General features: G+C 39.3%; 1 protein-coding gene across 17 annotated transcripts in view; it reads right to left on the reverse strand.

Annotated features, from left to right (window-relative positions):
• Window positions 1-288: 288 nt before the first annotated feature.
• The window catches only part of ASCC1 (activating signal cointegrator 1 complex subunit 1), a 117,794-nt gene continuing 95,403 nt past the window's right edge, over window positions 289-22,679 (reverse strand). For 13 of the 17 annotated variants that reach the window (XR_011253013.1, XR_011253011.1, XR_011253012.1 and 10 more), the window contains 2 exons: window positions 2,125-2,282; window positions 289-1,080 (listed from right to left, as the gene is read on the reverse strand). Coding sequence is in view for 9 of the 17 variants with exons in the window: in XM_069572006.1 (XP_069428107.1) it covers window positions 2,166-2,282 (117 nt within the window). In the remaining 8 variants the exon portion in view is untranslated. Of the gene's footprint in view, window positions 1,081-2,124; window positions 2,283-13,158; window positions 13,253-22,679 lie in introns of all 17 variants that reach the window. The other 4 variants (XR_011253007.1, XR_011253008.1, XR_011253010.1 and 1 more) reach the window with 1 other exon arrangement.

The following is a 22,679-nucleotide window of genomic DNA, read 5'->3' on the forward strand; positions in this document are numbered from 1 at the left end:
CCAGATGAGATGAGGGCACTCAACTCCACAGTCGATTCTGCTATTTAGTACTACCCCTGGGAGCGCTTATTCCCATATGCCATCGAACAATCAGAAGTGAGTTAAGTAAAAGCTCCACTTAAATAAAACCTGAATATTACCTGTAGAAAGCTTTTTTGGGAAAACAACCAACCCTGCAGGCACCAATATTAAGTCCTGGAAGAATAAAATAGCTATGCCAGTGAATAAGTGATGGCAGCATTGTATCCCGATGTACATCAAGGGGGTCAAACTAAAACTAAACAGGAATATCAGAAGAAAAACACAGTCACTTTATTTATTTTTTTTTCACAGTCACTTTAGAAATACATTTATTCACAAATGATTTAACAAATCTGAGTGTTACATACAGTCTTACCAGTTAGTGGCCTTATTAACACATGGGGCTCAGCATCAGACTTCTCAAACAGAAAATAATAATCAGGATGAGACTAAGTAGTGAAGGAAAGACAGAGGCCATGGAGAGAGGAAAGCTGTGAGGGGGCAAGGATGAGAGGTGACAGTGAGGCTGGAGCTCCCTAGCAGAGAATGTGGCAGGGCTGACAGGTGGGGCTAAGCAGAGGAACCCCCACCCTCTGCTGGTCTGCAGCAAAGGAGTGCCTTCTGCGGCTGACATTCTCCTGAGAAACTGCGCAGTCCTGCTGATATCATCGTTTCAATTGCTGCTGCCCTGGGAAGTAGACAGAAAAGAGCCACAATACTACAGCTCCATCAGTGGTACGGAAAGGCAAGGGTTAGGGTAGGGTGAAGGAACAGGAACTGAAGAAGCATAAAAGGGACCAACTTCAGAAGAAAAAGGACAGATCAAAGTAAGAGGTTAAAACCTTTACCAGCTATTTTGCTTAAGTTAAAGTTCTAAATAATTAAGGAACTGAAAGCAGGGTCTCAGATATTTGTACACCCACGTTCATAGGGCATTATTCACAACAGCCAAAAGGTGGAAGGAACCCAAGTGTCCATCGATGAAAGACTGGATAAACAAAATGCAGTACAATCGGCCCTCAACACATCCATGGATCCCACATCTGTGGAGTCAGTCAACTGTGGACCAAAAATATTCAGAAAGTTACAGGAAGGAAAACTTGAACTTACTGTGTGCCGGCAACTATTTACATGGCATTTACATTGTATTTAGTCATTATAAGTAATTTAGAAATGATTTAAAGTCCAGGATGGTACGTATAAGTTATATGCAAATACTATACCATTTTATATAAGGGACTTGAGAATCCACAGATACAGAGGGAGGTCCTGGAACCAAGGGAACCGAGGGATGACTGTATACACATCCAATGGAATATTACTCATTCTTAAAAAGGAAGGAAGTCCTGACACATGCTACACATAGATAAACCTTGAGGGCATTATGTTAAGGAGAATAATCCAGTCACAAAAAGACAAATACTGTATGATTCCACTTATACGATGTAGTCAAATCCATAGAAAGTAAAATGGTGGTTGCTGGGAGGCAGGGGGAAAAGAAGAGTTTTTTAATGGGTACAGAGTTTCAGATTTGCCAGACGAAAAGGTTCTGGAGATATTTCACAAGATGAATATAATTCACATTACTGAACTGTACACTTTTAAGTGGTTTAAGACTGTAAAGTTTATGTTCTGTGTTTTTTACCACAATGAAAAAGAACTCTGGGCACTGATTAAAAATTAGAGTGTAAGAAGGGAAAAATACAAACCTTCTAGAATTTGTTGATATTTGATCTAGGTGGAGAGATTAATAAGATCACACATTTGTAATTCTCTTAAAGTATTAATATTAATACAAAAGAGTTTAAAGGCTGGAGCAAAATCAGTAGGTATATAAGAAATACTGCGAGTCTGAGCTCCAGTGGGCTTCAGAGCTACACTTCCAGAGAAGAGCTCTGGAAACAGAGGTAGATCCTGTGAAAGATGAACAGGCATATGTCACAGGCACATGTTCTCCCCGTGCCCAAAACTATCCTGGCTGACTGCGGTGACTGTGACAACCACCAGGCACCGTGGCATCCTCGGGGAGCTGCCCAGGGAAGTTACCGCCCAGTTTCCCACATCCCTCCATTGCTTAAAGTGATGAGACTTCTCCCTCAGCACCTTGTGAGGATGTTTAACTTCAGTGCTTCCCAAGATCCACCTCAGGAGAAGTCAATCTGTCCACAGGAGGCATAGTTTCCAAAGCTGTCCACTGTGAACCTCTGAGAGATGTGAATTGAATTGAGCTTTAGGGTACCAAAGGAGAAGTTCTCAAATAGCTGAAAAGGAAAAATAAAAAACCCAGAATGAATATCCAAAGAAAATCACAGACAGAAATAGTAAACATCAGATTCTCTTGTAAAAATCTCTTGCTATGTGTGTCCACAACAATCCCAACAAACCTCTTATGCTTTGTTCCTCAGTATTCTCATCTGAAAAATGATCCCGGAAAGCAGGGATAGGAGTGGGAGTGGGGAAAAAAACAGCAACTCTTCGTCGACTGATTGAAAAGACTCCTCCTCTGACAAAATGCACCAGAGAAAGAGGTCTGAGGAGTCAACTCCAAAATGTGTCTATTGAGGAGATATGACCAAGAACTTGTAACAAACATCCTGGGGCCATACCCTGATTCACATGGCTTAACAAAGCTGCTTCTATGGACTTTCAGTTACTGACCATGGGGAATGTTAGTTTTGTTACAGCCAGGATAAAATTTGATATAATACATTCCTCTACCTCGTCAACAACGTTTATTAGAAACAGTGACTAAAATAAACAGAAGATAAGGTTCCTGCCCTACAAATGATTTTGATAACCTAGCGAGGAGTTCAGAACACTCTCACACACAAAACAGCCAGGGAAACACTTCTATTCAACGATGTAACAAGTACAAATGATGATGTTTATCCAAAACCTTTCATAGGACTTTGGATTCAAGCCAGCATCTTAAAGTAAATGCTCTTTACTACAATTCTTTATTTTAAAAGCTTTCAGCTTTGTCAGATGAAGAGATGAGCCACATTCTGAGAAAGACCTACTCCCGTGATGAGCACATTTACAAGGCAGAATGCAAAAAGACATCAGAATTCATCCCAAGAAAATTAAGCTACAATGCTTAGATAAGGAGTGTCAAAGAGCAAAGGGCTGCCCTTTTTCTGTTAGGATGCAAGAGTTGCTCTTTCTTAAATGTCAGCATGATCCCAAGAAAGCCTTTCAGTACGTGAACCAACCATGCTTGAGTAGAACCTAAGGCTGAGACCTTTGCACACTAGCAAGTGACTGTCTTGTCTCTTCACTTATTTTTATACTCTCTCTACAGCCATGGACTTTAGCCATTGTCACCTTTTCTCTTCCTGCAATTAACTGCCTAGCAAAATGCTTGGGGTTCATTAAAGGCTAACTTTATAAAGTCCAGTAAATATTGATTCTTCAACATGACATCAACTTGACCCCAAAGATCTATTTAGAGCTTGTGTGCTGCATTGTCTTGTCTTTCAGAAAGGTGATCAGCTCCTGCCTGCAATGATTTACACAATTAACCTCCCTTCCTGGCTTTGGCAGCATGTTCAAACCGTATCTACCCTTTTGTGTAAGAAAATACTGCCTGAAATGTTTATTGGCTAATCCCCTTTACTGAACATTAATTTGAAGTGAAAACCACATCAACAAGACTGACAGATTTGTAGCTTTACAAACTGAAGCCTTCTAGGTACAAAAAAGACATAACCAAATGGGCAATAAAAAACAAGACAAAAACAAAACTAAAAGGGAACTCATAATACTTTCAACGAGTTACTTTTTAGGGATTAGTAGCCCGTGGTTCTCCTCTTTGTGCCTATGTTTCCATGTGATGGAGACACCACAGCCAGGAGCTGGAAGGTATTTATCTCTGACTTCACTTTGGCATGATTTGACAGGGAGATTTCTCATGCTTTAGGTTTGAAGCGAAGAGTAAATACAACTATGATGAAGTTTGCTGGGATGTGATTTCAATGCAGTAATTACAAAACTGAAACAGCAGACTGAACACAAATTCTCTTGCTTCTCTAAAGCAAGAGCAGTGGGTAGGAAGAGTGAAGTTCAGTCTAAACTTTCAACAGGCCATGTGGGAGCTGTGGACAGACACCACCACCCACAATACAAGACCATAAAGGGCAAGGACTCAAAAAGATGAATAAGTCAAAGTACCTTCCTTATAATCTGCAAAGCACTGCTGAAAAGTAAATATTGCCTACGATGTTTACAACATCTCTCTGCTCTTTCTGAAGTGATGAAGTGAAGTGAAAGTCGCTCAGTCCTGTCTGACTCTGCGACCCTATGGACTATACAGTTCATGGAATTCTCCAGGCCAGAATACTGGAGTGGGTAGCCTTTCCCTCCTCCAGGGGATCTTCCCAACCCAGGGACTGAACCCAGGTCTCCCCCATTGCAGGCACTTTTTTTAACCTGTCCTTATTCTACCTTCATAGGTTGCCATCTTCTTCCACACCTGTGGTAACATCATAATCAAATGAATTTCTTATCCAAAGTCCCTACTGCTGTGTCAAGCTTCATCTTGGCCTTTTCTGTCCCCATGTCCTTCTTTTCTCTGTGTATTTATGATGATTTAGTAACAATCTTTCATAGTTATTTTATTTTTAGTCATTGTTATATCTTCAGTCTTAAGCTTTTGTTTTAGTTTTGCCAATTATTTCTAGTGATTCAAATAAGCACTCTGGAAAAGGTTATTTTATGTTCTTCAAAGCTGAATTCCACTATATGCTATAACTGTAGCCAGGAGACTGTATATGATCAATAAATATTTGTTGGATAAAATGTGACAACAAAAACAAATGTTGAAAATGTCTGTGTACTTTGTGTTGGAAAAGAGAAAACATGGCCTTGTTTAGGTGGATATAAAGATTTTATTTATAGATCACCACCTAGGAATCCTTGAGGACTTACTCAATGGTATTATTTCTAATTATACCTCAACTATAATTACTTGTGAAGAAAAATTTTATTAGTAACAGAAATTTCATATATTCCTTTAAATTTCTATGTTTCTTATTTGTCAAAGGCTAGTCTTGACTCAAACTTTTGATCTGGCATGTCACTGAGCACCTGATGATGTGCATTTTCTTGTAAAGAGGCATATGACGTGGTGCTGTATCCCAGGCCACCTGGTTAGGGAGACGGGGTATGTGTCAGAAGAGAGGCATGTTGATGACACGGCTGTGTTCACCTTGTGACAAGTTATTGTGTTATGTATTCAATTCAAAAATTTACCTAACACAATATAGACAGTAAAGGTTAAGTGTGGGAGGAGAGGTACAGGCAATCAGTAAATGCAATGGGAGGTAAGAAAACGATGGAGAGGGCTCGCTCTCTAGACAAGCCCTTTAGAAGAGACAGAAACTGAGTTGGGCCTTGTAGCAAGTCTAAGACTTAGAGGAGAGGAGGAGGAAGGGCAGCATGAAGGCAGAAATGGGTCTGGAGGGTCAAGATCAGTTTAGATGTATGCAGGGTTCCTAAAAAGATGCAGTGAGAAGCACTAAGGCTAGAGACATAAGGAAGGTGAATCAGATTAAAGGGCGGGGAGGGGGCGGTCCTGAGGGTGAGATTCAGAAGTGAGACTTCATTCTAGATGGTGGAAACCACTGACAGCTTCTGAGTAAGCTTGGGGCCCAAGAAGAAAACCAAAGGAAATTAATCTGGGTGTGATATATATCACGCTAACTGGAGAAAGGAACAAGAGAATAAAGAAAAGGAGACCAGTGTAGTATTTAAGTTGTGACATACTGAGTGTCTCCTGACTAAAAATAGTAGTAGTGGGCCTAGAAAGATTGGAGCAGATGTGAAATACTATGAATGAAACACAGAACAGACTCTGCGGTTTTCTGGATATGAAGGAGGATACAGGAGACAAGAAAAGTCATGGATGGCAGGGTAAAGGGTATGGGAGGGCACCAGTGACAGGAGCAGAGTATTTCTGAGTGGGAGCGATTCTATAGGGAAATACAAAAACAGTTCAGGTCCGTATCTTTAGCTGTGTGTCTCAAGCCCTTCTCCAACCAAGGGTTTGCCTAGTATGCTCTGAGAATATAAATGAAAAGCATGACATCTATAGCACAGTTAAGTGGAAGCACATCCCATAAAAAACTTTACAACTATCCATTCTTTTAAACTGAGTAGTAGTTCTCTATATATTAGGGAAATGAACTACTTGTGTGATGAACTGCAAATATATTTTCCCCCAGTTTGCCATTTGCCTTTTGACTTTACTTATGGTGATTTTTGCCAGGTCAATTTAAACTTTTATAAACTCAAATATAACATAATAGGAGATTTTTAAAACAAAGTTACCTAACGCAAATACTGTTATATATTAAAAGATCAAGGTGAACAACAAACATTAAGTGTTGACAATAACACTAATGAAATACAGATCATAACAGCCAGAGTTTACTGAGTAACCATGCATGTCAGGCATCACACTTTGGGCTGTATGTGATCATCTGATGGCCTCCTCATTTTGAGTTGAACGTGAAGTTTAAAAGGCTAAAGTAACTTGCCCAAGAATACACAGCAAATAAACAGTAGAAAACTGACATTCATAAAGTTTGAAAAAGGGGAGAAAAAGGAAACTAAGATTAAAACTCAGAACTTATATACAAACCAGAAACAGACCCATAGACATAGAAAACAAATGTCTGGTTACCAAAGAGGAAAGTAGGGGAGAGATAAGTCAGGAATTTGGGATTAACCTATACACACTGCTGCTGCTGGTGCTGCTAAGTTGCTTCAGTCGTGTCCGACTCTGTGCGACCCCATAGACGGCAGCCCACCAGGCTCCCCCGTCCCTGGGATTCTCCAGGCAAGAACACTGGAGTGGGTTGCCATTTCCTTCTCCAATGCATGAAAGTGAAGTCGCTCAGTCGTGTCCTACTCTTCGTGACCCCATGGACTGCAGCCTACCAGGCTCCTCTATCCATGGGATTTTCCAGGCAAGAGTACTGGAGTGGGCTGCCATTGCCATCTCCAAACCTATACACACTATTATATATACAAAATAGATAACCAACAAGGACCTACTGTATAACACCAGGAACTATACTCAATATTGGGTGATAATCTACATGAGGAAATAATCTGGAAAAAAAAAAAGATATACATGTATGCACAAGTGAATCATTTTGCTGTATACCTGAAACAAACACAACATTGTAAATCAACTATACTTCAATTCCAGTAGTCATATACGAATGTGAGAGTTGGACCATACAGAGGGCTGAGCGTAGAAGAATTGATGCTTTCAAACTGTGGTGCTGGAGAAGACTCTTGAGAGTCCCTTGGACAGTAAGGAGATCAAACCAATCAGTCTGAAAGGAAATCACCTCTGACTATTCACTGGAAGGACTGACGCTGAAGTTGAAGATCCAATACTCTGGCCACCAGATGCAAAGAACTGACTCATTGGAAAATACCCTGATGCTGGGAAAGACTGAAGGCAGGAGGAGAAGGGGGTGATAGAGGAGGAGGTGGTTGGATGGCATCACCAATTCAATGGACATGAGTTTGAGCAAACTCCAGGAGATAGTGAGCGAAAGGGAAGCCTAGAGTGCTGTAATTCATCAGGTTGCAAAGAGTTGGGCACGACTGAGTGACTAAACAACAATACTTCGATTAAAAAAACAAAAAGACTCCATGTTCATGGATCAGAAGAATCAATATAGTGAAAATGAGTATACTACCCAAAGCAATCTATAGATTCAATGCAATGCCTATCAAGCTACCAACGGTATTTTTCACAGAGCTAGAACAAATAATTTCACAATTTGTATGGAAATACAAAAAACCTCAAATAGCCAAAGCAATCTTGAGAAAGAAGAATGGAACTGGAGGAATCAATTTGCCTGACTTCAGACTATACTACAAAGCTACAGTCAAGACAGTATGGTACTGGCACAAAGACAGAAATACAGATCAATGGAACAAAATAGAAAACCCAGAGATAAATCCACACATCTGTAGACACCTTATCTTTGACAAAGGAGGCAAGAATATACAATGGAGAAAAGACAATCTCTTTAACAAGTGGTGCTGGGAAAACTGGTCAACTACCTGTAAAAGAATGAAAGCAGAACACTTTCTAACACCATACACAAAAATAAACTCAAAATGGATTAAAGATCTAAACCTAAGACCAGAAACTATAAAACTCCTAGAGGAAAACAAATGCAAAACACTCCCTGACATATATCACAGCAGGATCCTCTATGACCCACCTCCCAGAGTAACAGAAATAAAAGCAAAAATAAACAAATGGGACCTAATTAAAAGCTTTTGCACAATGAAGGAACCTATAAGCAAGGTGAAAAGACAGCCTTCAGAATGGGAGAAAATAATAGCAAATGAAGCAACTGACAAGGAATTAAATCTCAAAAATATATAAGCAGCACATGCAGCTTAATACCAGAAAAATAAATGACCCAACCAAAAAATAGGCCAAAGAACTAAACAGACATTTCTCCAAAGAAGACACACAGATGACTAACAAACACATGAAAAGATGCTCAACATCACTCATTATCAGAGAAATGCAAATCAAAACCACAATGAGGTGACATCTCACAACAGTCAGAATGGCCACTATCCAAAAGTCTACAAACAACAAATGCTGGAGAGGGTGGGGAGAAAAGGGAACTCTCTTACACTGTTGGTGGGAATGCAAACTAGTACAGTCACTATGGAGAACAGTGTGGAGATTCCTTAAAAAACTGGAACTAGAACTGCCATATGACCCACGACCCAGCAATCCCACTGCTGGGCATACACACCCAAGAAACCAGAATTGAAAGAGACACATGTACCCCAATGTTCACTGCAGCACTGCTTACAATAGCCAGGACATGGAAGCAATCTAGATGTCCATCAGCAGACAAATGGTACAAAAGCTGTGGTACATATACACAATGGAATATAACTCAGTTATTAAAAAGAATCATTTGAATCAGTTCTAATGAGGTGGATGAAACTGGAGCCTGTTATACGGAGTGAAGTACGTCAGAAAGAAAAACACCAATACAGTATATTAACACATATAAATGGAATTTAGAAAGATGGTAACAATGACCCTATATGCGAGACAGCAAAAGAGACACAGATATAAAGAAGACTTTTGGACTCCATGGGAGAAGGCGAGGGTGGGATGATTTAAGAGAATAGCATTGAAACATGCATATTACCATATGTGAAATAGATCACCAGTCCAAGTTCGATGCATGAAACACGGCACTCAAAGCCACTGAACTGGGACAACTCTGAAGCATGGGATGCGGAGGGAGGTAGAAGGGGAACTCAGGATGGGGGACACATAAACTCCCATGGCTGATTCATGTCCATGTATGGCAAAAACCACTACAATGTTGTAAAGTAATTAGCCATCAATTAAAATTACAAAAAAAAAAAAAAAAAAAGACTCAAACTCAGGCAGCCTAACTCTAGAGTCTAAGCTCTTTAACCTCTGCACTCTTTCCTAGTAGATGAGATCCCTTAAAACCTGGCCCTGTTAAACTACAGAGCGGAAGCTTGGCTCACAAAACTCCCAAAGGCTGAGATGAACATATTCTTTCCTTGTTACTTCTACTTTCACTGTAATCTCTTATCTTGGACCTAGTTTAAGAATCAGTGGCTCTAGTTCAGCTAGAAGAATTTTAATTGAATTCTGGTTGAAAATAAGCACAAATCAACTAAATGGCTCAATTTAATTAGGTACCTGAATGGAAAACAAAAAGCTTAAACTACAAGTTTAGAAAAGAAAAGAGAAACTTTGTTGCTCCTTTTAGGCTAAGGTAGTCCAAGAAGAGCAAAGTGGTCTATTGCTTAGAAAATAAAAGACAGAACAGGAAAATTTTAAATTCAAAAAGAATTACAGCAAGGTATTTAAATCCTGTTGAGTTTTTTCTCCTCACTGTTGTTTTATAACAATTCCTTGGGGATTCTGAAACCTAAACCTTTCTCTTTCTGAAAACATTTCTCTCTGATGTGCACACACATAAAGCCCTGCTGTGCTGGAAGCCAGTATTTTTTAAAGTTTGCCATAAAGGAACAAAACAATGAACAGCTACACAAAACTACAAATATCTGATGAGAAAATAAAAACGGGAGTTTAAGACCGCCAATATTTGCAACATCACTTGTAAGAAATATGTACTAATTCAGACAACTTAAAAAGAATATTTAAAACCTAACTATGACATTTGAAAAATGTCAACCATACAGTTGCTATCCTTTACTGACTACACTACTCACAGTTATCTTCAGAAAATTAAACAAAGTTTTCCTATTACCGAGTAAAGAGGGAACTGTGGACCACCAAGATGAAAAGGTTTTTGGTCAAAACCGAAGCTTCCCTGACAGAATCTCAAGACCAAGATCTAACCATCTTGCTGCCCCTGCTTACATGATCTGTGAAGCTCACCATTTTTTAGTTTGTACATGGTTGTTTCCTAGGGAGAACACAGAAGGAATTATTATTTCTGGTAGTATAGTGGTTCACACTGAAAGAAAGCAAATAGCAAGACTTCAGGGCTAACTGTGGTCATTTTTCCTTGTACTCATTTCAGACCTTCTACTCCTTCCTCCCAGGCTCCATGACACAACCATAAAATACCAGACATAATTCCACATGTGACGAGGCTGAAAAGATGAGTCTGAAAATCTCAGTGAGAGGTGGGGAGGAGAATGGAGAGGAATCTTCTCATAGCTACAATCTCAAGGGCTACAGAACTGAATGAATGGCCAACCCTCAACAGCATAATGACAGACATGTTGGAGATCCCTGTCTATTGGACTTCCCAAATAAGGCCCGCTCTCTTTCTTCAATCTTAGACAAAGTAGTGGCCACTCTACTCTCTTTACAGATTTCTCCTTTAGGAAAATCTATTTCTTGTGCTAGGTAGACTCAGCAAGCTGTTTACTGTCTAATATGACTTCAAAAAGAGGAAATTCAGTTTTGAAGTCTAAAATGAAGATTCAAAATATGTAATTCCTGGCAAAAGAAATAAAAGCCAAAATAAACAAGTGACATCTAATTAAACTTAAAAGCTTTGCATAACAAAGGAAATCAATGACAAAATGAAAAGACAACCTAATGAATGGGACAAAGTATTTGCAAATGATATGGCTGATAAAGGGTTAATATCCAAAATAAATAAACAGCTCATAAAACTCAGTAACAACCAAAAAAAAAAAAAAATTAAAAAATGGGCAGAAGACCTGAATAGACATATTCCCAAAAAAGACATACAGATGACTAAAAGGCACATAAAAAGATGTTCAAAATCATTCATTATTAGACAAATGAAATGCAGATGGAAACAATGAGATAACACCTCACACTTGTCAGAATGGCTATCATCAAAAAGTCAGTAACAAATGCTGATGAGGATGTGGAGAAAAGGGAATCCTCCTATACTGTTGGTAGAAATGTAAACTGGTACAGCCACTATGTAAACTGGTACATCAGGCACGGAGGTTCCTTATAAAACTAAAATAGAATACGACCCAGCCATTCCACTTCTGGATATATATTAAAAAAATTTTTTAAACACCAATTCAAAAAAATACATGCACATTAATATTCACAGCAGCACTGTTACATAATAGCCAAGAAATGAAAGCAAAGTAAGTATCCACCAGTAGATGAATAAAGAAAGAAGATGTGGTGTATCTAATATATATATATATACACAAATATACACACACACATTCATACACATACACATATATTTGTGTGTGTGTATATACAAGAATATTACCCTGCCATAAAAAAGAATGAAATTATGTCATTTGCAACAACGTGCAAATAAACCTAGCGAGTATTATGCTTAGCTTAAAGATATCAGGCAGAAAAAGACAAATATTATATGCTATCACTTATATATAAAATCTAAAAAATAAAATGAAGATACACAACAAAACAGAAACAGACTCACAGATATAGAAAACAAATTAGTGGATACCAGTGTGGAGAGGAAGAGGGAAGGGGCAAGATAGGGATATGAGATTAAGAGACACAAAATACTATGTATAAAATAGATAAGCAACAAAGATATATCATACACTACAGGGTATCATAGCCATTACTTTGAAATAACTTTAAATGGAGCATAATCTATAAAAATACTGAATCACTCTGCTGTACACCTGAAACTAACATAATATTGTAAATCAACTATATATATATATATTTTAAAATGTAAGTCCTATGAAATTTATAGTCATTCTTGATATATGCGAGTTAAACTAACTCTTAGAACATAATCTGGTGCAACTGAAAATAATACTAGTATTCAATTTATGCAAGTACTTAGAAGGACAGAGTGAGTCCTGTTTCTCCTCCAACAAAGGATGATATTTATTGTTTCCATGTATGGCAATTAGACTTCTGAAGCCTAAAATACACAGGGATAGCAAATGCACACTACTTTGAAGTTTTCCCAGTGTTTTTCTTCTATAATCTGTTTTACCAACTTCTATTTCTCACAGTTACCTCCTGTTTACAGATAAAAGTAGCGGTAATAACACCATTTTGTACTCAATAGTAATGCTCACCCACTTCCCTCCTTACCAGGGATGGTATGAGGATGAATGGAAGATAGTCTGATAAACACTTTGAGCTCTTTGGAAGGCACGCCTGCAGGAAGCCTTGCTGAGGCTAAATAACACCTTTCATCTAAGGATCTATAAGTATCTCACAAAGCCCAGATCATTAACCCTTCCAAAAATCACTGTGACATAAACCAGAGCTCAGCATTACTATCCTCATTTAAAAGACAAGAAACAGAAACAGGCTAGGACCACTAACACTGTGACATAAATTTAATAGTTTCTGGGACCAGGCCTAGAACATAGGCCAGTAGCAGGCCATGTCTATATGGCAGTGTGCATTTGTCTCACGATCCGAATAACAAATCTGTACGAAAGAACACTAAGTGGGGAAGAAGCTCCATTTGTGGGCTATGGGTATGCAATCTGACAGCAAAGGAAGTGGTCACTTGGTTTTGTGGCCATGAAAGAGAAATAAGTAATGTGAAAAAACTTTAATCATAGCCCTTGTAGTGAAGTCGCTCAGTCGTGTCCGACTCTGCGACCCCATGGACTGTAGCCTACCAGGCTCCTCCTTTCATGGGATTCTCCAGGCAAGAGTACTGCAGTGGGTTGCCATTTCCTTCTCCAGGGAATCATAGCCCTTAGATGATCCTAACTGAAAACAACAAAATAAATAATGGTATACTTCATAAGTATTCTTTACCCAATTGGCCTCTAGGTACAATAATTAAAAGACTTTAGGCAGTAAACAGAAAGATGTGGACATTAGACTAAAACCATAAAAATTTGAAAAATACCACACAGCTTTTCATATGCTTTATTGCTAATCACACTTAAGAGTTAGGATCACAAATAAGTTTCTTTTCCCACAAGTAAGTTTTGTTTCAAAGTCTTATTTGTTAAAATCCCCCAAACCTTAAAAAATGATTCTGAGTTTCTGTCAAGGAACCCAGCAATTCCAACTTTCAAGCCTTCTTGTACCTTGTATTTTCCTTCTGGCTATGTGTGAGATTACTTCTGAAGAGAGCAAATATGAAAGATGTAAAGAGACAAGAAGGAAAATGATGATCCGACACCTCAGATCCAAAACACCCTCCATCCACGTAAAACATATTCATATAGGCTGCACTCACATCGATTCTTTCTAAATCTTCACAGAAGAATACAATGGAGTCTATTCACACTGGGGTAAGCCATGTCCCACCAAACACACACAAACATTCACAACTTCACCTGGAAACCAAAGATAGAAACTTCTTTTTTATTGAAGAGAGAAATCAAAACAGTTATTAGGGCAAACGAGACTTCAGTGCTTTCCTGTCAATAACCACGCAGCTACTCTCTCCCTCAATTTTTCCATTTTTACACAGGGACAACACCTTACAAGGATATTCTGCAGTTACAGGAAGATCAATTATCAGACAGTATTTTGAGCTCTATTATTGTCACTCACCAACTAAAACCTCCAATGCATCATCACAGGACAAAAAGCAGCTTCCTTAAAAGAAAATAAGAAAAGTCACGTAGGAACTCTGATAGCTTACAGTCTCTGCAGTCATCAACTGGCCTCATGGGGCTGTAATGTTTTTAAAGAATGGAGCAGAAACATCTACTTCAGAATAAAAGACAATGTGGCTGTTAGGTGGTTACTCTCCCAGTCTTCTCCAAATACAGCCCTAACTCCACCTCAAATACCACATCTAATCTGAAATCTGAGACTACAGTAATCAGTGGTGAGACAGCCAATAATAACAGCTAATAATAGCCAATAAAAATGGGACATAATGTATTTCCAGAAGGCCAGGGGCACCTCAGAGCCAAGGAACAAGTCAAGGCCAGTATGTGTGAGAAGTAATCCTTATCGTCAGCTACCTCTGTAATCAGAGGACTCAGCCACAATTTTCCAACCCTATTAGCACATCACTCCTGCTTTGGGCACCTCCATTACATCAGCACCAAAAAGCTTGCATGTCACCAGAGCCAAAGCCACGTCTCCACTGACTTCAATGGCATGGGAATGTCGTCAGGCTGTGCACACAGAATAGGAACGTGAACTTCCCTCATTGATTCTGCTCTCCCAAACCATGTGCCTGTCTTGGCTGCAGTGAGCATGAGGAATGTTATGAGGAGTCTGACCTGAGGAGCCGTCAGGCAGAAACCAGACAAACAGCCAAGGAATGAAGGCTTTAAAACCTCCTTCAAATAATTTCGCAGGGTTGCACTTCTGGATGTGTGGCCTGAGCCACACTGCTGACGTGAGGATTATCAAGTTTAAGACTCAGCTGGTAAGGTCAAATGACCTATTAAGAGAATGAATTAAAACCGTTCTATACAAACAGAATGCCAGGCAGTTCTGCTGAGCACCTCAATACTCAAAATGCCAAGGGACTTCCCCTCCCCTCCCTTCCCTTTTTGGTTTTTAAAAGTAACAAGAAAAAAAATGTGGGGTGGAGGTAGGAGGCAGGAAGAGAGAAGAGGCTGTGCTGACACGGCTGAAGAACCCGACCTCATCTCAGCACACACCAGCACGCTCTGCCAGTTTCCACAGCAGCATGCAGAATTAGCATCAGAGAGAGGCCGCTGGGATTCAGTTTGCTGCAAAATTACTTCCGGAGAAAGCCTTGCCTTCAGGCATCGGTATTATTGCTTCTTCAGGGCAAAACTGCCCCAGGTGGCTGCTGGAACTCTTCAATGCCCGAGGCCTGTGCCCACCAACCCTAAAGGCAGATGCCCTTTTCAGAACCTATTCTGTCCTCAGGGATTACTCATAACTGTCCCTTAAACAACAGCAACAGGAGGTAAGTGTTTGATCTTTGTATCATACATATCATACAGGAGAAAGGAAGTGCCAGTCAGCAGAAAGGGGCAGAGATGATTTCTGCTCAACCTGGGGGTTCCCTGGGCAACTGGCTTTAGGCTGGCAGGGCACAAAGATGCTGACTATTGTGTCAAGTGACAAATTCGGAAAAAGAACAATGAGATGGGAGAAAAGGTCATCAGGTGCAGCCACCTCCACTCCAACTTTTCCAATGGGAGGACAGCAATCAGAAAAGTAAAACAGCAAATCAGAGGCCCCTTGGCAACATCAGGCACTGGCAAGAGTATATACACATATAAATAAGAGCTGTCCAAAAAATAGCTGGGTTTGAAATGCTTCCTTGGAAGACAGGAGAGAGGTTGCCACATCTTATCTTAGATTTTCAACTAAATCATCTTATCTTATTGGACAACAGAACATGAAATATTCTGTCCTCTGTCAGGACCATAGGAAACCTGCTTTCAGTAGCACCAATGCAACATTATCTATTATGACACACTCTTATCTGTAATCCAGTCCAGATGGCCTCCTTCCCTTCTGCAAAGGTGTGGGCTAAATGCCAAATAAGCAAAAGGCCTCGGGAAAGGGATAAGGTTATCACTCCCACCCCACCAACACACTTCAGGAGTTGCAAGATCTCTACAATTTAAGGAAATGGTATTAATGTTTTAACTTACAACTGAGAGAACAAACTCTGAACTAGAGTTCTGAATGACTTATATTTTGTTTTTCTACTTTTATTTTGTAATCATAATGTTCACCTATGACCATTAATTCTAAAATTGCTTCATTAATGAGATATGGGAAAGAGGACATTATTTCTTAAGAAATCATCACAGTTTCATGACATCATGAACTTCACTCTCATTTCTTTATCTCTTCCCATGATGTCCTCCAACATTTGGAATAACACTTAGACATTTGTTGGCACCAAGCCACCTAATCTAACATGGTTTCATTTGGCCTCGTCTCTAAATAGGCTGACTCAAAAAACAGTGCCCTGTCACCTCTCTAGGTACAGATCTATACTGGCTTGTTGTTCAGTTGCCAAGTCCTGTCCGACTCTTTAAGACCCCATGAACTATAGCACACCAGGCTCCTCTGTCCTCCACTATCTCCCAGAATTTGCTCAAATTTATATCCATTGAGTTGGTGATGCTATTAATAACTAACCATCTCATCCTCTGCTGCCCTCTTCTTCTTTTGCCTTCAATCTTTCCCAGCATCAGATTCTTTGTGGTGTGTTTATACTGTAGCTAAAAAACCACAATGGAATATATAATACATACCCATATAATGCATAAAATGGAATATTATATGGGCATGTAAACATATAGTGGAATATTAGTCAGTCTTAAACTAGATCCTGATACATGCTACAATGTGGATGAAGCTTGGAAATGTTATAAGATTGAAATAAACCAGAAACAAGGAAAATATTGTATAATTCCACTCATATGTGGTACATATAGGAGCCAAATTCACAGAGACAGAAAGCAGAATAATGAGTGCTAAGGGCGGATGGGAGGGGAGAATAAAGTTACTGTTTAATGGGTACAGAGTTTCAACTTGGGATGAGCCAGTTCTGGAGCTGGATGGTAGTGACTGTTATAGGACAATGTGATGGGGTTATTAATGCCACTGAATTATATACTTAAAGTGGTTAACATGGTGAATCTTACGTATATTTCACCACAACTAAAAAACCCCATAGAACTCAATGGATCCAAGTGAATCATAACCAAACTCCCTTCATTTGTAAAGTACACCCAAAATGATATACTAGACCCCTAGAAATGCATATATAAAAGAGATGAATATTTCCCACAATAACAACAAGTACACTGTTCAAAGAATTCACAGCAACAGGATCAGAGAGACCAACTGAATATCTGTCCCCATCTCCCAGAAATATAGCAAACAGTAGTTTAGTGTTTTACATTGAGGAGGGATTCAATAAAATATTTTTCATTCTGATAAAAAACAGAAATGATTTTAAGAAAAGTAATTCTAACCACATAATTACTTTCTACTCTCACTGTCTTTTCCTATTTCTTGTCATCACATAGGTTAGGCTTTCCAAGCCTGTCATTCCCTGCCTGAGCCAAGACAAGGCATGAAGTATCCCAGAACCATGGCAAAGACGAACAGCCAACAAACAGAAATCCGAAAGAGAGTGAAGGGAGGAAAAAACATCTTGTATAAACAGACAGCAACAAACCAGGGAGGGTGCATCTTTCTACAATGGATGCTGGCTCTGTCAAAAATCAGCTAACAGCTTGTTTTCCAGTTTCATTTTAACAACGGTTTTGCCTCACTGACAGTCATATTTTTGGGTGCCCTCATTAGTGTTTTAAGACTTCACTTTCTAGGCAAAGTGACACATGAAGCAAATTCAGAGGATAAGTTTTGGTGAAATCCTACTTGGATTTGAATTGTCTCCCCGCCCCCAACCCAGTAATCTAAAACAAGAAATGTACCAAACCAAATTGAAGCACTTCAAACTGTACTTTTCCTTATATATCTGTTGCTCTAATCACTTGGCAGAAGTCTTTCAGATTTTTAACATAAAACACATTATTTCTATTACTAGCAAAATATGAAAAGCCCTTAATGATTTCTTACATCTCCCATTTGCCTAAGTTTCACTCTGTAATCATCAAGAATGAAGGCTGAGCCACATTTTATCACTAACACAGCAAAGCAAGAGCGGCCATATTTTGGCAAGGCGTCTTATCACAGGTTCCTTCCTATATGTCACATTTTTCTGATAGTCATGCTAGCAATGTATTTGGGACTGATTTACTTAAAAGTTCACCGGCATTTACTCTTCATTCAATACTTTTTATTAATACATTCTGCAATAAGGCATAAATGAAAATGTGAAAAAAATCACTGTTCATGTTTCAAGTTAATCAGTGTGGCTCAGACACTAAACAACCTGCCTGAAATGCAGGAGACCTGGGTTCAATCCCTGGGTCAGAAAAATCCCCTGGAGAAGGGAATGGCTACCCACTCCAGTATTCTTGCCTGGAAAATTCCATGGAGAGAGGAGCCTGGCAAGCTACAGTACATGGGGTCGCAAAGAGTTGGACATGAAAAGTGACTAATACATTCACTTTTTCACTTTCACAGAGAAACCCAAGACTAATTTTGGATGTATTTTGAAATAAAAGAAATTTAAGTGTAAATTCAAGCTCAAAATTATTCCTATCAGCTGAACTTTGCTGATGTGAAGTAATAAAGTTACAATCAAATTTAATTGAAAAATAAACTTAGCAACAGAAGATTGTGAGGTATGAGTTAGCGGTATATTTGACTCTGGGCTCTCTTTTCCGGAACATAGTAAACTAATTTTTTAAAAATATTTGCTAGAAAAGAGTTAACAAAAATGCAATAAGATTGACACTGTTAACTAAATACTTATGACATAAATAATGTATCTTCTCAGTCAGTTCAGTTACTCAGTTGTGTCTCTTTGCGATCTCACGAACTGCAGCACGCCAGGCCTCCCTGTCCATGACCAACTCCCAGAGTTCACTCAGAGTCATGTCCATCGAGTCAATGATGCCATCCAGCCATCTCATCCTCTGTCGTCCCCTTCTCCTCCTGCCCTCAATCTTTCCCAGCATCAGTCTTTTCAAATGAGTCAGCTCTTCGCATCAGGTGGCCAAAGTATTGGAGTTTCAGTTTCAACATCAGTCCTTCCAATGAACACCCAGGACTGATCTCCTTTAGAATGGACTGGTTGGATCTCCTTGCAGTCCAAGCGACTCTCAAGAGTCTTCTCCAATACCACAGTTCAAAAGCATCAATTCTTTAGCACTCAGCTTTCTTCACTGTCCAACTCTCATATCCATACATGACCACTGGAAAAACCATGGCCTTGACTAGTCGGACCTTTGTTGGCAAAGTAATGGCTCTGCTTTTGAATATGTTGTCTAGGTTGGTCATAATTTTCCTGCCAAGGAGTAAGCGTTTTAATTTCATGGTTCCAGTCACCATCTACAGTGATTTTGGAGCCCCCCAAAATAAAGTCAGCCACTATTTCCACTGTTTCCCGATCTATCTGCCATGAAGCGATGGGACCGGATGCCATGATCTTCGTTTTCTGAATGTTGAGCTTTAAGCCAACTTTTTCACTCTCCTCTTTCACTTTTATCAAGAGGGTCTTCAGTTCTTCTTCACTTTCTGCCATAAGGGTGGTATCATCTGCGTATCTGAGGTTATTGACATTTCTCCTGGCAATCCTGATTCCAGCTTGTGTTTCTTCCAGCCCAACGTTTCTCATGATGTACTCTGCATACAAGTTAAATAAGCAGGGTGACAATATATAGCCTTAACATACTCTTTTTCCTATTTGGAACCAGTCTGTTGTTCCATGTCCAGTTCTGACTGTTGCTTCCTGACCTGCATATAGGTTTCTCAAGAGGCAGGTCAGGTGATCTGGTATTCCCATCTCTTTCAGAATTTTCCACAGTTTATTGTGATCCACACAGTCAAAGGCTTTGGCAGAGTCAATCAAGCAGAAATAGATGTCTTTCTGGAACTCTTGCTTTTTTGATGATCCAGCGGTTGTTGGCAATTTGATATCTGGCTCCTCTGCCTTTTCTAAAACCAGCTTGAACATCTGGAAGTTCACGGTTCATGTATTGCTGAAGCCTGGCTTGGAGAATTTTGAGCATTACTTTATTAGTATGTGAGATGAGTGCAATTGTGCAGTAGTTTGGGCATTCTTTGGCATTGCCTTTCTTTTGGGGTTGGAATGAAAACTGACCTTTTCCAGTCCTGTGGCCACTGCTGAGTTTTCCACATTTGCTGACATATTGAGTGCAGCACTTTCACAGCATCATCTTTCAGGATTTGAAATAGCTCAATTGGAATTCCATCACCTCCACTAGCTTTGTTTGTAGTGGTGCTTTCTAAGGCCCACTTGACTTCACATTCCAGGATGTCTGGCTCTAGGTAAGTGATCACACCATCGTGATTATCTGAGTCGTGAAGATCTATTTTGTACAGTTCTTCTGTGTATTCTTGCCACCTCTTCTCAATATCTTCTGCTTCTGTTAGGTCCCTACCATTTCTGTCCTTTATTGAGCCCATCTTTCCATGAAATGTTCCCTTGGTATCTCTAGTTTTCTTGAAGAGATCTCTATAGTCTTTTCCATTCTGTTGTTTTCCTCTATTTCTTTGCATTGATCGCTGAGGCAGGCTTTCTTATCTCTCCTTGCTATTCTTTGGAACTCTGCATTCAGATGCTTATATGTTTCCTTTTCTCCTTTGCTTTTCGCTTCCCTTCTTTTCACAGCTATTTGTAAGGCTTCCTCAGACAGCCATTTTGCTTTTTTGCATTTCTTTTTCTTGGGGATGGTCTTGATCCCTGTCTCCTGTACAATGTCATGAACCTCCATCCACAGTTCATCGGGCACTCTACTCTGTCTATCAGATCTAGTCCCTTAAATCTATTTCTCACTTCCACTGTATAATCATAAGGGATTTGATTTAGGTCATACCTGAATGGTCTAGCGGTTTTCACCACTTTCTTCAATTTCAGTCTGAATTTGGCAATAATATATCTCGAGCACCTATTAAATATGAGCATCATATCTAATCATAAAGCAGAAAGGACACTGGGTGAAATTTAAAAAAAAAATTAAACTAAATACTAACCTTTAAGACAGGGGTCAGAAAACTTTTTCCATAAAGGATCAAGTTGCTGTTGTTGTTTACTCGCTAAGTCAGGTCTGATTCTTTTGCAAACCCATGGACTGTATGTAGCCCCCCCAGACTTCTCTGTCCATGGGATTCCCAGGCGAGAATACTAGAGTGGGTTGCTACTTCCTTCTCCAGGGGATCTTCCAGATTCAGGGATCAAATCCGAGTCTCTGCACTGCAGGCAGATTCTTTACCACTGATCCACCTGGGAAGTCCCATACACGTATAAAGATATATACAAAGGATCAAATAGCCATATTCTGTCGTCACAACTACTTAACTATGGCACTATGGCACAAACGCAGTCAATGGATAAATAAAGGAAGATTGCTGTGCTCCAATAAAATTTTACTTAGAGACCCTGATATTAGAATTTCATATAATTTTTACATGTCATGAAATATTATTCTTCTTTTAATGTTTTTCAACCATTAAAAAAATAGAAACACTGTTCATAGTTTGAGGGCCACACAACAAAACAGGTAACAGGGCAAATTTGGTCCTTAGACCATAGCTTGCTGACTCCTGAGAGTTTACAATTTCAAGTATGGGGCAAAAAACACCCCCTTTGTCAAACAAAACCTTTTTCTTTTTTGAAAAGAAAAATCAACAGAAATGTATAGGTTTCTGATCTTTATAGAAAACAGTTTTAGCTTCCTGAATGCTTGCAAGCACAAGAGACATGGCTAAGCACTGACAGTCTCTGCACAAAGTAAGGGGTGGAGGCAAGGCACTGAGAGCTAGAAGCTTGCCACTGACTGGGATGGCCCTCACCACTACAGAGGAGGCAACATCTGTATAGGACTCTGAAGAACGAGTAGGATTTGGATAGAACAAGACTGCAGTAAAAGAGAGAGAGATAAGGACAAAACTTCAGGACCTAGCCATATAAGCCAATGAATAAAAAAAAAAAAGAAAGGCAGATCCAGAAAAGAGAGAAAAAACCAGCAGAACCAATTGCCAGTGAAGCCAAGTGAAGAGAACATTTGAAAGAGAAAAGGGCTTAAAATTCTCAATGTGGTTACTGGGAAAAAATAAAAGGAGGTCAAGGCACAAGACAAATGGGGGCTGTTGGTGACTTTTTTATCCTGCTGTTTCAGTGTAATGATAGAGCTGACAGGTAGGTTTCACGCAATTAAACAGGGAAAAGCCTGAAAGGGATGGTGGTGGGAAGAATAGATTTATAGACATATACACTATTTTCTTAAATAAAACAAACAAAAAACATTTTAGTGAAAGTCGAATCTTTCACTTTCACTGTCTTATTAGTAGCTGGCTCAATATGAGACATCCTAATCAGGAAGTTGTTTCTTACATTAAATTCTAATACCCTTTGAAATTAAATGGGCCAAATTTTGCGGTAAGATCAAGAATTAATAAAAGTTACATCTATCCTAAATGCTGAACAAAACACAGGAAAGACTTCAACAAATTTTCTTAAAAAAAAAAAAACAAAACACAACTATAACAAATGGTAGTGTCCTATTTCCATTGTGTTTCCTTGCTTTTTTTTAGCTTAAAAAATTCTGTATGTCGATGAAGTTTCAGT

This window comes from Ovis canadensis, chromosome 25 (genome assembly GCF_042477335.2).
Source record: "Ovis canadensis isolate MfBH-ARS-UI-01 breed Bighorn chromosome 25, ARS-UI_OviCan_v2, whole genome shotgun sequence".
Lineage (NCBI taxonomy): Eukaryota > Metazoa > Chordata > Mammalia > Artiodactyla > Bovidae > Ovis > Ovis canadensis.